Source organism: Neophocaena asiaeorientalis, unplaced genomic scaffold (genome assembly GCF_003031525.2).
Source record: "Neophocaena asiaeorientalis asiaeorientalis breed wild unplaced genomic scaffold, Neophocaena_asiaeorientalis_V1.1 scaffold648, whole genome shotgun sequence".
Classification (NCBI taxonomy): domain Eukaryota; kingdom Metazoa; phylum Chordata; class Mammalia; order Artiodactyla; family Phocoenidae; genus Neophocaena; species Neophocaena asiaeorientalis.
Genome location: NW_020172781.1, coordinates 1,018,392 through 1,030,397, shown reverse-complemented (window position 1 = coordinate 1,030,397; position 12,006 = coordinate 1,018,392). Strand labels below are relative to the sequence as shown.

General features: G+C 52.2%; 1 protein-coding gene and 1 long non-coding RNA gene across 2 annotated transcripts in view; one reads left to right on the top strand and one right to left on the bottom strand.

Annotated features, from left to right (window-relative positions):
• The window catches only part of TBX3 (T-box transcription factor 3), a 13,983-nt gene extending 8,602 nt beyond the window's left edge, over nt 1–5,381 (bottom strand). The window contains 4 exon segments of the mRNA XM_024741570.1: nt 844–990; nt 1,253–1,312; nt 2,219–2,486; nt 4,142–5,381. Of these exon segments, the coding sequence (XP_024597338.1) occupies nt 844–990; nt 1,253–1,312; nt 2,219–2,486; nt 4,142–4,530 (864 nt within the window). The 5' untranslated portion in view covers nt 4,531–5,381.
• Nucleotides 5,199–12,006, top strand: part of LOC112397368 (uncharacterized) — a 21,443-nt gene continuing 14,635 nt past the window's right edge. Inside the window, exon 1 of the long non-coding RNA XR_003002790.1 lies at nt 5,199–5,287. This is a non-coding gene — a long non-coding RNA (uncharacterized LOC112397368). The remainder of the gene's footprint in view (nt 5,288–12,006) is intronic.

Sequence of the window (12,006 nt, the reverse complement as noted above, 5' to 3'; positions counted from 1 at the left end):
CCCGCCCCCCTTAACTGCCTGCTAACAGCCAAGCTGGCGCCCGGTGAACCCGCAGCAAGACTCACTTTCTCTGTGTCTCTCTGTGCACACGCCCATGACCTTCGGGCCACCATAGCTTTACATACCAGGTGCTGCCTGCTGTTCCATTTGGGGGTACTCGTAATCCCCGGCCTCAGGCCCCGGGAGAAAAAAAAAACCCTTCAAATGAAGTGGTGACTTTGGTCATCTCATCTCAAAAGCCTCAGACAACTCAATTAGCATGACCCTGTGATCAGAGTAGGTTTTTCCAAACACACACACACACACACCATAAAAAACACAGCAGCGTAAAAGGTAATAAAAACCAGACCAGCTACTCGGGATTTCTGGCTAGGGGAGAAAATCTGGTCTCTGCTGGGACTCTCCTCCCAAGATCCCGAATGGCTTTTGCCTTCAATTTTAGCTGGTTCCTTTCGAACCTGATTTCTTGACCCTTCTTCCTGAAGGGGAAGAGGATGAACCTTGAAACCAACAGGAGAAAGCCCTGGGTCGGGTGGGGCGGGCAACAGTAAGGACGGGTGGTTACAGGAGCTTCTCACTGGCAGAGTTAGTGGGGCATTTTTTTTCACTCGGCATTGGATTCCCAGCTGGTCAAGTTTGTTTTTTTTTTTTTTCCTTCTGCCTCTGCAGTGTGCCAGTGCCCCTTCCCCGCAAAGCTCCAGTGAAGGTCAAATCACAAAAGAAAAATCAGAGTCCCATCCCCATGCTCTTGTGACTTTCTTATCCTCTCCCCAGAGCAGCTTAAAGGGGGGAGGGGAAGTGGGTGTTAATATCACGATTAAAAAGAAAAGCGACTTTGGTTACCTTATCATTCTGGTATGCGGTCACAGCGATGAATTCGGTTTCGGGGAACAAGTACGTCCGAAAAGTACTATAAGGAAGTTTTAAGATGTCATTGGCCCTCACAATGTGGAAGCGAGGCTGGTATTTATGCATGGAGTTCAGTATAGTCTGCAGGGGCCGGAAGAGGAGAGACACACATCACAAGAGGATTTAGTGGGAAGAACAGGACCCTAGGACCCCTGTCAGGCCGATGTCTACCCCACCGAAGGGCACCACGCTTGTACCAAGCCCACCTCCTTGGAGTACCTCTGTGGGAACATTCAGCTCCCCACGTAATCTTCTGGAGAATCCAAATTGCTCCTCAATTTCCAAAGGGTCCTCCCCCACCCTCACCATCTAAGGTTGATTCGTACCTTGAACCCTAGCCTACCTGAGTACCAAAACTATAATTCCCCTGCCACGTTGCTTGATCACTTGGGAAGGCCAAAGTCTTAAAAGATAGAGAAAAACATGCATTTTAATTTACAAAATGATTCAGTCTTTTAAGTGCCCACTAATTGACGAGCCCAATCCACTTAAAGCCCTGAAAGGCTGAACTCTAGAGAGGAATATTTATGCCTTAATCAAATCAAGGGCTTCAAATGCAATTCCTGCCCCCTGAAGATATTTCCGTGCCATTCACGTCTTCCTGGGCCTAATCTTTCTGCTTATTCCTCACTTATCACTCTGCTTATTTTATTGAAATGTTGGGGAGGCGTAGGGGCAGGGGGCAAAAGGTCCTTTGCTTGACTTTTACAAGCAATCTAAGTCTCCTGAAAGTTTCTAGGAACTCCCTCCCTGAATCCATACATATACTCCCAACACATATGCAATTTTTGTACCGGGAAATCTAAGTCTCATTTCTAGTAAACCTGACTTTCACCTAAGCCCAATTCTTTTTTAGTCCAAGGGAAGAACATCTTTCAAAATCTGTATTCACACCCTCTCACCAACAGAGTCAAGACTTCGAACCTTAAAACTCCCCTAAGCAACAATATGGCTGCTTTCAAAACAGAAGTTTGATATCGTAAAACAAATCCCTTACGAACATCTACCTTTGACACTGATTTTACGTCTTCACGATTGCTTTTGAACTTCCCTGTCAGGTCAGTTACCAAGACCTGGACTTGCCACAGAACATGAGCCTCACTTCTTTCAGAATGCCAGGCCTTCCATTATCTGAAGAGAAACACCCTGGAATTCTCTCTCCATCTCTGTTTGCGGATCGAGCAAGTTTGCTATGCTTGGCAACTGAGAGCGAGGGAGAAACTCTCGGTTTTACATGGAAGGTGGAAGCACTGCCTTTGCTAGAGAGAAGAAAGAGAAAATTTTATCGAAGGGAAGCAATGAAACTTACAAATCCGTGTTTGTCCGAAATGTTGTTGGTGAGTTTCAGTTTGTGGAAAGTGACAACTTTGGACATCCACTGTTCCCCGGTGGCAGGGCTGTCGGGGTGAATGTACATTCTCTTTGGCATTTCAGGGTCAGCCTTTCCCGCCACCATCCACCGAGAATTGTGAAATTTATACCGACAGTCATCTGCAGCGATAATGTCCATCAACAAAATGTATTTGGCTTTTTTATCCAGCCCTGAACACCTTACTTTAAATGGAGGAAACATTCGCCTACGAGGGGAGAGAAGAGAGAGGAAAAAAATATCACTCAGTTTCCCGGGTTTGATCTTCTACCTAAAATATTTAAATCAAATTTAAAACTTTCGATTACATTTGATGAGCTTGTGCCATTCAGAGTAGGGCGACTGGATGCAAAGTTGTTTCCTTCCACAACAGAAGGATTAAATATGCTCAAATGGCTCTATTTTAAATGTCCCAAGATTCGAAACAAATGAATTGTGGCACTGGATTTCTCTACATTATCTAATAATTTCTTTGTAATTTTTGTGGTCTCTTGTATGACTTTATAGATTGCCCTCCTGAGAGGGAAATTCCTGCCTCTGCCTTTTCCTCTGCCTTTTTTTCTGGCTGTCTAGTTGTAAACAGCTTGGGTAGGATTTTAGTCAAGTTCAGTCAGTCGAGGTAGAATTTTCCACCACCCATTGATGAGAAAATGTTAAACGTATCAAGAAAAGAAATGTCAAGTTGCACCCCTCCCTGCTGTGGAACAGCAGTCCCGCTGCTGGCGAAATGAAACTGTACTTTGGTGAGTTCTCAAAACGAATTCTGTAGATTGGGGTGGACGCCCAGGCCTGATCACCAGCCTATCGTGCCACTAACCACATTCTCCCCACTGCTCGGGGCCAGACCAAAACGGCAAGACTCCACCACCAAATTGCTTTTTACTTTCCAGAGGCGTTGGCATTCTGTACTTTTGACTTAAAAGGGAGCAGAGAGCGGGTCGCTGTGAAACTGCCTATGTGTCTTCTGGGAGGATTTTATGGCAAACTTTGGCCTCATTTAGCTTGGAAAGACACAGAAAACTAAAGACCTGAAGAGAGGGATTTTCTTTTTATTCCTTCAACTTTATGCCTTGGTAGACTTTGATGCCATTTTAAAAAAAAATCAGTGATTTTAAGTGACAGGCACGTTTTGGTCAGGCAAGGACCTCTAAACGTTATATAAAACGTGGTTGATAATATTCACACATGAAACAGCAGTATGGGGCTTCCTGCTGGCTCCTTGGGTCTGCAAACATAATCTTAATTAGCCAAAATTGCCTATTGAACTCTCCCTCGATTACAGACACACGAAGCAGTATGGACAAACCCCAAATGCCCTTCGGTTTCTCTCTGACGCTGGCAGGGGCAGGCTCAGGCCCCCTGCAGACCCAGGGGCTAGGCTGGAGGGCAGAAAAGGCAGGGCAGCTCCTTCCAGGCCTCCTGCTACCACACAAACAAAAAGGGCTGTAAGTGTTTCTCTCCGAGAGCAAAATGAACCAGACAAAAATACAACATCTATAAAGACACAAAAATGCTCCAGAAAGGTTTGAAACACTGAACTGCCTGCAGTGGGGTGCTTTTCTTTCTTCCTGCAGAGATGTCTGGGCAGCACTGAAAAAATTCTACCTATCCTGTACGGAACCCGGGATGCAGACCCAGGTAGGAAAAACGGCCGGCTGCAGACGCCCAGGTAAGCTGAAATCTCCTACCACAGGGGCAGGGCCCGGGGAGGTCTCTGTACACAGTTCTGGTACACAGTTCCGGGGGAACCGTGTTTGCCTCTAAGCCGGAATAACTGGCAAACCGACCGTTCTGGGAGGCGAGAGAGAAAAGGAGGAAAGAAACCTTCAGTAGTTTGGGGGAGGGGGCCCGCCGCTTGCTTACCTTCCCGACTTGGTAATGACCATCTCCGTGCCCCGCTTGTGGAACTGATCCCAAAGTTCTTTGGCCTCGAGGTGCACCTTGGGGTCATCCTCCACTTCTTCTTCCGGCTCCATGGTCTTCAGAGGCCTCAGATGTGTCTGCGGCCCCAGGGACGAGAAAGGGATGCCGGTCTCGGCCGCCCCCACCAATTGATCCATGATCGGCTTGGCCAGGGCGCCGGGCAGCGAGAGCGCCGCCGCGCCGTTGGGCGGCAGAGTCAGCGCGGGGAAGAAGGGCGGCTGGTGACCCAGCACCGCGCTCATGGCGAAGTCCGGCGCCCGGTGAGGTAGGAACGGATGGTAGGCCATGCTTGTCCCAGGGATGACCGGATCTCTCATGGAGAGGCTCATCCACTCCAGGCGGGGCGCTGGGCTCCAGCCGGGGACGAGTCCGCAGCTGCTGTTCTGTTTTGTTTTTGTTTTTTAACAGCAGCGCATAGTTTGGAGGAGGGGAAAAAAAAAGAAAGAACAAAAAAAGCGGGGGATCACAACTAAAGCACCTCAAAGTGAGGGGAGGGGGAAGTGTCTTTTCGGGAGGGGAATGCCGCTTTTAAAGAGGGCAAGGCGAGAAATCAGGAGACATAGTCGCTCGGATGACTGTCCTTGTGTCTTGCGTTTTCAAAAAGCCGCTCCTGGAAGTCGGTTTACGAGGCGAGAGGAACGAGCAGGGTCTGGACTCGTGCCGGAGCCCTGCTGCTTGGCTCGAAATAGACACGCCAGCCCTCGGTCCCGGCAGTCCCCCTCCAGCCCCCAGTTCTTTGTTGTAAATGCGAACGGTTCTCCTAGGAGACTTTTTACCTTTTCTTCTCCTTCTTCTTCCCCCGCCCCCCTATCTCTCTGCCTCTCCCTCTGGCTCGCAGGAGGCGTCTGCAGTTGCGCTAGACCAGCTTGAACTGCGAGCGAGAGAGCGGAAAAAGTCTCCCTCCTTTAAAAAAAAACAACAACAACTCTGATTGAAGCCCTCTTCTACCAGCGCTATCAAAACTTGTACTGCAAACGGGCTTCCGTTCGCCCTCCTCCTCCTTCCTCCGCTCCGAGCCTGGTGTCTGGGTTTCAATCCGAATCTTGGTGTGCTCTTCTCCCGCGCCTCTCTTCCTTGTCCTAAAACGTGAGCGAATTCTCTTCCTAAATCTGCGTCCAGACGCGCAGGGCAGGGAGGACTTAGGGGGGAGGAGGGGAATGAAAAGAAGGGAGAGAGAGAGGGAGAGAGAGAGGGAGAGAGAGAGAGAGAGAGAGAGAGAGAGAGAGAGAGGAGAGAGAGACAGAGTGGGAGAGGGAGCGCGAGGAGAGGGAGGGAGCGAGAGAAAGCCAGAGAGAGCTCCTCGCCACCCTCCTCCGCCTCTAGAATTCCCCGGGCGTCTGCTCGGCGGTCTAGAAGGTCGGGCTCTGCTGTGGGCTGCGGAGAGCCGGAGGCCTCTTGATTGGCTCTTTGACGCTTTCGGACCAATTGTGTTGCTGCATAGGCGTGGTTTTCACAGGTCGAGTGCTGGGGGATAGAGCCGAGTTATAAAAAGAAGGTGTCGGAAACTGTAACGTCGCAGCGCCGCATCGGTACTACTGCCTGTCCTGTGAATATGTCAACATGATCAGAGGGAGGGCGGGGAGCCACTGGGGAGCGCGCGCACCGAGTCGCCTCTAGGTGGCTTATCAAGAGATCGCTGCAGCCTCAGAGCTCGCTCGCTCTGGCTCAGCCCACGTCTGAAATGCCTCAGCCATCCAGCCCGGGATAGAGGGAGGAGGCCGGGCAAGGAGCACGGGGGAGGGAGGCGGGAGCGAGCGAGCCGGGCCAGAAAGGCGGAGAGCGCGCCCGGCGCCGAGCAGGGGCGCTCGCCTCTCGCGCGCTCGGCTCGCCTCTGGCCGCCGCGGTCGTTTCTCTCTCCCGCACACCCTCTTAGCCCGGCCCCGGGCGAGCCGAGCGGACGGCCCAGGCTCCCGCGAGCTGTCCTCCGGCCGCCGGGCGCAACAAAAGCCGACCGCCGCGGAGAGGCGAGCGCCACCGAGTCTCCACGCTCGCACACCCTCCAGCCCCACGTGGAGCCAAGCTCCTCCCGGCCGCCACTAAAGGGCTCCCGAGCTCGGGTGTCTCTCGGTGCCGGTCTCCCCGGCAGCAGGGCTCAAGGGCTCCCGAGCACACGGATGCAGGCAGATCTCAGCCCACGCTGGTGGGGGCTCGCGTTCCACCGTGCCCCACCCGAAACTATGAGCGGAGACCCAAACATTCCTAGCACGTCTGTACGCGAATAAGCGCCGGCCCACTGGGACCCAGCCACCCGCGAAGACAACGTACACGCAAACACTTAGCCTGCGCGGCTGCCCGGGTCTGCGCTCAACTGACTCCGGGAGGCGGACTCGGGCTTTTCTGAAATACATTTACCAGCCCTTTTAGATCTCGTCTTCCATTTGGAATCGGGCTCCCGGTTTTCCACCTGAATGTGTGTGTGAGTGCAGAGGGGAGAGGGGAGATCTGAATAAAGTGAGCGCAGCGAGGGACTAGGTTCTGGGCCTGTCCCCATCCAGCCGCCTCCGTCCCTTCGGCGGCCGGCTCGGTGAGGAGCTGGTAGGGGGAGGTGCGCCAGCCCTGTATTTCCTCCAGGCATCGCACTTATCTCTCGGTGCCTCAGTTCTTTCTCCACCCGGGGACTTATCTCGCCAGAAGTCGGGGGGTGAATTTGTAAAACAAATCGTGAAACGCCCCCATCCCAGAGGCGAGGTGACCGGCTCCAATTCAGGTAGGGTGGGGGGCCTCAGCAAGGGTGAAGGGGAGGGAGGTAACCGGATCTTAGCTATCAGACCTGTCGCCGAATTGGTAACTGTTACCGCAGGTCCCTGTCCGGGTCAGAGGATTCCCCAGACCCACATTTCCCATTTCTGGGGGCCAATGAGTTGGGCCGTCCCTGCTTGGATGGAGGGAAATCTTGGGGACAATATTCTTTTACCCTTCCTGAGTTGGGAGCTTCCTCCAGTGGAACCAAGGAACGGCTGATTGCGCGGCCTAGGGGGTTAAGAAACCCCAGGCTTGGGATATGTGTGTGTGTGTGTGTGTCGACAGCCAGTACCGTCCTCTCTTACATTTTGCCTCGTGTACCCCCTAAGCCCCCAGCTCCCAGACTCCGAAGTGAGAGCAAGTGGGGGGTGAAAATGCAGTTCCGTTGTGGGCCAACCGCGCCGAGATAGGGGCGGAACTTTTGAGGCGACAAGACTTTCCAGCCTCGCATTTTTGACGCACATGGTTAAGAGCGCTTGGCGCCAGCGCTAAGAATTCCCTGAAGTCACCAGAGAGAATAGAGTGGTTCTGCGAACTCCGTCTGGCTCGCCACCTCGCCCCTTTCTTTCCCTTTCGGTCTTTCTCTGGCGTCCTCTCTGCCTCTCTCTGCAGTGGTGGAGCAGGACGCGGCGGGGGCCAGGGTGTCGGCTCACAACGCCCCCCTCCCGCGTCCCTGGCGGCCCGATCCCGAAGGGTGCGAGAAGCCATGCCTTCCCCCTTCTTACACCGACCACGGAGGTCACCACTGGGTTTCAAGAGTCTCTGGAGGCTGAAACCCGCCCCTCCCCCACACTGCTGGCCGCCGGAGCCCGGGGCCTCACCGCTGCGCTTTCAGGAGCGGCCCCAAATCCCCGGTCTGGTTTTGCCTGCACTCGCCGGCCAATCTCTGCCCCGACGCTCCGACTAGAAGGAAAGTAATTCTGCAGCCACGAGATGACTGACCCACCCCCCAGCTCGGTGCCCCAAGCGTCCAGATGCCCAGGAGAGAGACATTTTACTCGGTCCTCCGCATTCTGGCCTCCCTTAGGTTTGGACGTGGGAGGGGAGCTTGCTGATCCCACTTGTAAATTCTCGACTTGCCTTTGGCCTCAACGGCGGAGGTGGACCTAGCCTTGATTTCAGCCCCTCATACGGCCCCCTCCCTCACGTGCCTATTTTTGCCCGTAGCTCTTACTTAACCCTGGGGTCACCCCAGTTGCCACTCCTGACCCCCACTCCCACTCCAGCGCGCAAGGGAGGAGGGGGGAGAGGAAAGTTTGCGGGGTTCCGAATCGAAAATGTTGACATCTTGCTAATGGTCTGCAAACTTCCGCCAATTATGACTGACCTCCCAGACTCGGCCCCAGGAGGCTCGTATTTTGCAGGGAGGCCGCAGTAACTTGGGATCAAAAGCGGGAAGGTGCGAACTCCTCTTTGTCTCTGCGGGGCCGCCGCGCCCCCCTCCCGGTGGGTGATAAACCCACTCTGGCGCCGGCCGTGCGCTGGGTGATTAATTTGCGAACAAACAAAAGCGGCCTGGTGGCCACCGCATTCGGGTTAAACATTGGCTAGCGCGTTCCGAAGACTTGTGCCAGGCCTGGCGGCCGGGAGAACTCACAGGCCAGCGCGCCCTGGGCCCGGGCTTTTAGGCTCTAGCCGCGGGCTCTACACGGTCTTTTTTTTTTTCTCCACGCAGACCCCCTCGATCTTCTCTTTCTCCCCGCCTCACGTTCCACAAAAGGCAGACGGGAAACACTGAAGGAGCCTGCCCCTGGGCAGAGCCTGAGAAACGGTGCTTTAAAAGACCGGGAGAAGGGGGCCAAATTTTGAATCCGAGAGGACGCGCGGAACTTCTGGTGTCCCCCCAACATTCCTCCATCTTTTGCAAAGAGTATTCACATAATTGTAGGCCTGAATTTTTTTTAATTAAAAAAAACCCCAACACACACCTCTCCAAATCTGTGATGTCTGCAGAGTTCAAAGTGAAGAAGTAGTATGAGTGCGGATTTTAAAGTGGAAGGGCAGGAGGAGCCTCAGAATAAATGGCGTATGTGCACGCGCGCGCGCAACCATATCACCTCTCCTCAGACCAGGCCAGGGATGCGGCAGACAATGCTTAGTCTTGCCGAAGAATTCCCCGGGAAGCGTCTGCTGATCCCACTTTTCCCTATGACACAGCCTGCCTCAAACTATAAGGGGGCAAATCGACCCTTTTGTGACCGAATGGTGTTTATCTGAAGTTTACAAAAGGGGGGGGGGCGGTAGAAGGGGAAAGGATGGTGGGTAGGCGGGGTCGTTTACTTTGGCAAGTTTGCTGTAAATATTCTCATCAGCATGTGTGAGGTCTGGCGAGGGACTATTACACGCTTATTCCCTCTTAAACTTTCACCCACCGTTTGCCACGGAGCTTTTCTTCGGTCCGAGGTGTCCCTAAACGGGGAACTCTGTTGACATAAGGACATCCAGGGGTTTCTCCGGGGGTCTCAGGCTTAATTAAGAAGTTTACTACGGGAGTCGGTCAAGACGTAAACTTTTTCTGGGGAGGGGCTTTCTGGGCCTTGTTTTTGCCCAGTGCCCCTCGCTCATGGGATACCAGGCTTTTTTTTTTTTTTTTAATATTGACAAGCGTTGAAACTGACTAGGTGCCCGCTACAGGACTCCCATCCTCCTTTGCGCTCAATTCCCCTAAGCCGGGACCTGATTTTCTTATCGCGGACCTCAGGGAGGCAGCTCCCTTGGGAGTGCCTAGGTTACTGCTCTTGTTTCCTCTCGCAAATCGCCGCTAGCCCCCTCCTCCCCACATTAGCACTCCTGTGCTAACCCAAACCCTGACTCTCCCACACGCAGCTCTGAAGCCAAAGGAGGACTTCACAGACCTGGGAGGCTTGATCTTCCTCCTGGAGTTTCGCATCTTCCCTCGGCGCGCCCTGCCCGCCCCCCGCCCCCAACTTGCTTTAAGAGCCTAGTTCTTCTCAGGTCTGGAGGCTTCAGGATCAATCTCTTTGGTCAGTTTCCCCATCTTTCTTCCCTCCGGGGGTGGGCACACTCCTCTTGGTTACATCAGACAGGGTACCCATTTCTGTCTCCCTTTTTTTTTCTTTTGGTTCTCCTGTCTCTCTGTCTTTCAAGATTCTGTGACTGCAGATCTGTGGTCTTTCCTGTGTTTTCCTTTACTTTCTCTTCCTTCCCTGGCATCTATCCTGTTCTTGGCTTCTATATGTCTCCTCAGTCGCTACCTCCCAGCCTTTACTTCTCTTATTCTTTCTGTTTTTGATTTACTCTTTTCTATTCTTTCTTCTTCTCCCTTTCTATTTTCTCTGGCTTTCTTGGTCCTCTCTGAATTCTCTCCAACCTTTCTGTATTTCTGGGTTGCCTCTGTATTTCCTCCCTCTCTCCCTCCCTCCTCTTCTCCAGGAACCATGACAGGCTGGAGATACCTCTTCCCGGGATTCAAGTAAACACCTTCCCCTCACACCCCTGGCTGGGAAGATAATGTGTCCTAAGAGATAGAAGAGCACTGGGCCCATTTGTGTAGGTTGGAAGTATCACTTTCTGCTTTTGGTATCCCCAAAGTCACCCTTTTCCCCAGAGCTGGCTGTCACCAATGCTCTGATCTCCCATCCTCTCTCTCTCTTTCTCTCTCTCCCTCCTTTCCAAGGCAGGAGCCCAGGGTGAAGGGCAGCATGTTGGGTTCTAAACCCCAGCTTCTAGCCTCTGTCTCGCCCCAGCAGCACAGGGCTTTCCTGTAAGGCACATTTCCCTGTCCTCTGACAGCCCTCGAAATTATTGATTAGGGCGATTCAGTACAAGAGTCTGAAGTGTGTGTGTGTGTGTGTGTGTGTGTGTGTGTGAGAGAGAGAGAGAGAGAGAGAGAGAGAGAGAGAGAGAGAGAGAGAGAGAGAGAGAGAGAGAAAGAGAGAGAAGATTGTCAAAGTTGTCTAGCTTGGGTAAGCAGTATTTTTAGTACAGAGGCGCACTTTGGCGCCAGCTGGTTTATGCTGTTTCTAGAGCATCATTCGTTATACACTTAATCCATGCTTATCATACCTCCCTTTAATGTAAATATGTTTTTGGCAGAGGCAAAATGAAAAGGTTTCACCCTCTGCGTTATTCTTATTAGCACCCACCTTTCATCAAAGCTGATCACTCTGCAAAATGGCAAATTTGTAAACGGCTAGTGATTTAGAGAAGTTGGAAGGGAAGCAAGGAGGCAAGGATGCAGGAAGTGTGTGTGTGTCTGGGGAGCATGCCTCTTATACATCTGTGAAGGTTTTTTACCCCTCTCTCTCTCTCTGTCAGGAAAAGGAACTAATTGTGGGTTCCTAATTTCAAACCAATCTACATCTTCAATGCTCTCTTTGTGTGTTTTACCCAATTACTTAAAAAAAAAAACCCAAGATAATGCAATGGACATTTCTTAGTCCAGCAGAAATGAATTCACTAGGAAGAGGCCGGGAATTTTTCCTCTCATCTTATCTGACCCAGAATCTGCAAGACACAGAGGCAGAGCTGACTTTGGCCTCAGGCACCAGGCACCGTTCACCACCCAAAATCTTTCTTCCTTCAATGTCCTGGTTCCAGATTTTCAGTCGAGACAGGTAAGGGTATAAATGGCCCTTCAGCGGCGTGTCCCAAGAATGTGGCCTGGGGGTGTGGTGGAGATCTCCGGGACAGAATACTTTAAAAAGGGTGAAGGGAAATATATTCTCCAGTCCCCAGCTGCAGATTGAGGGTGTCAACTGTACAGGAGCCCTTAATTCTGTGACTTCCTGCTTTTGCTTCTATCCATTATTTCTGGTGTTGTTGTTAGGTGCCAGGGGCACCGGGGCAGTGGGGTCTTGCCCTGTGAGAGCCGACGGGGCGGAGGGAACAGGGTGATCTGTAAGTGAGAGGCCATGGCAAATCAGATGACCGCTACTGTCAGGGAGGTTGACAGGGCAAAGAAAGATCAGCTCCTCCAAATCTGCTGAACTAACTGTCCCCCGGTAGCCACAGACACGTTTTCTCAATTTGAGCATAATATCCATTACTGTTTCCCCTACTGGGTTTCAATTAAAAAGGGTGAAAAAAAAAAAAAAAAAAAA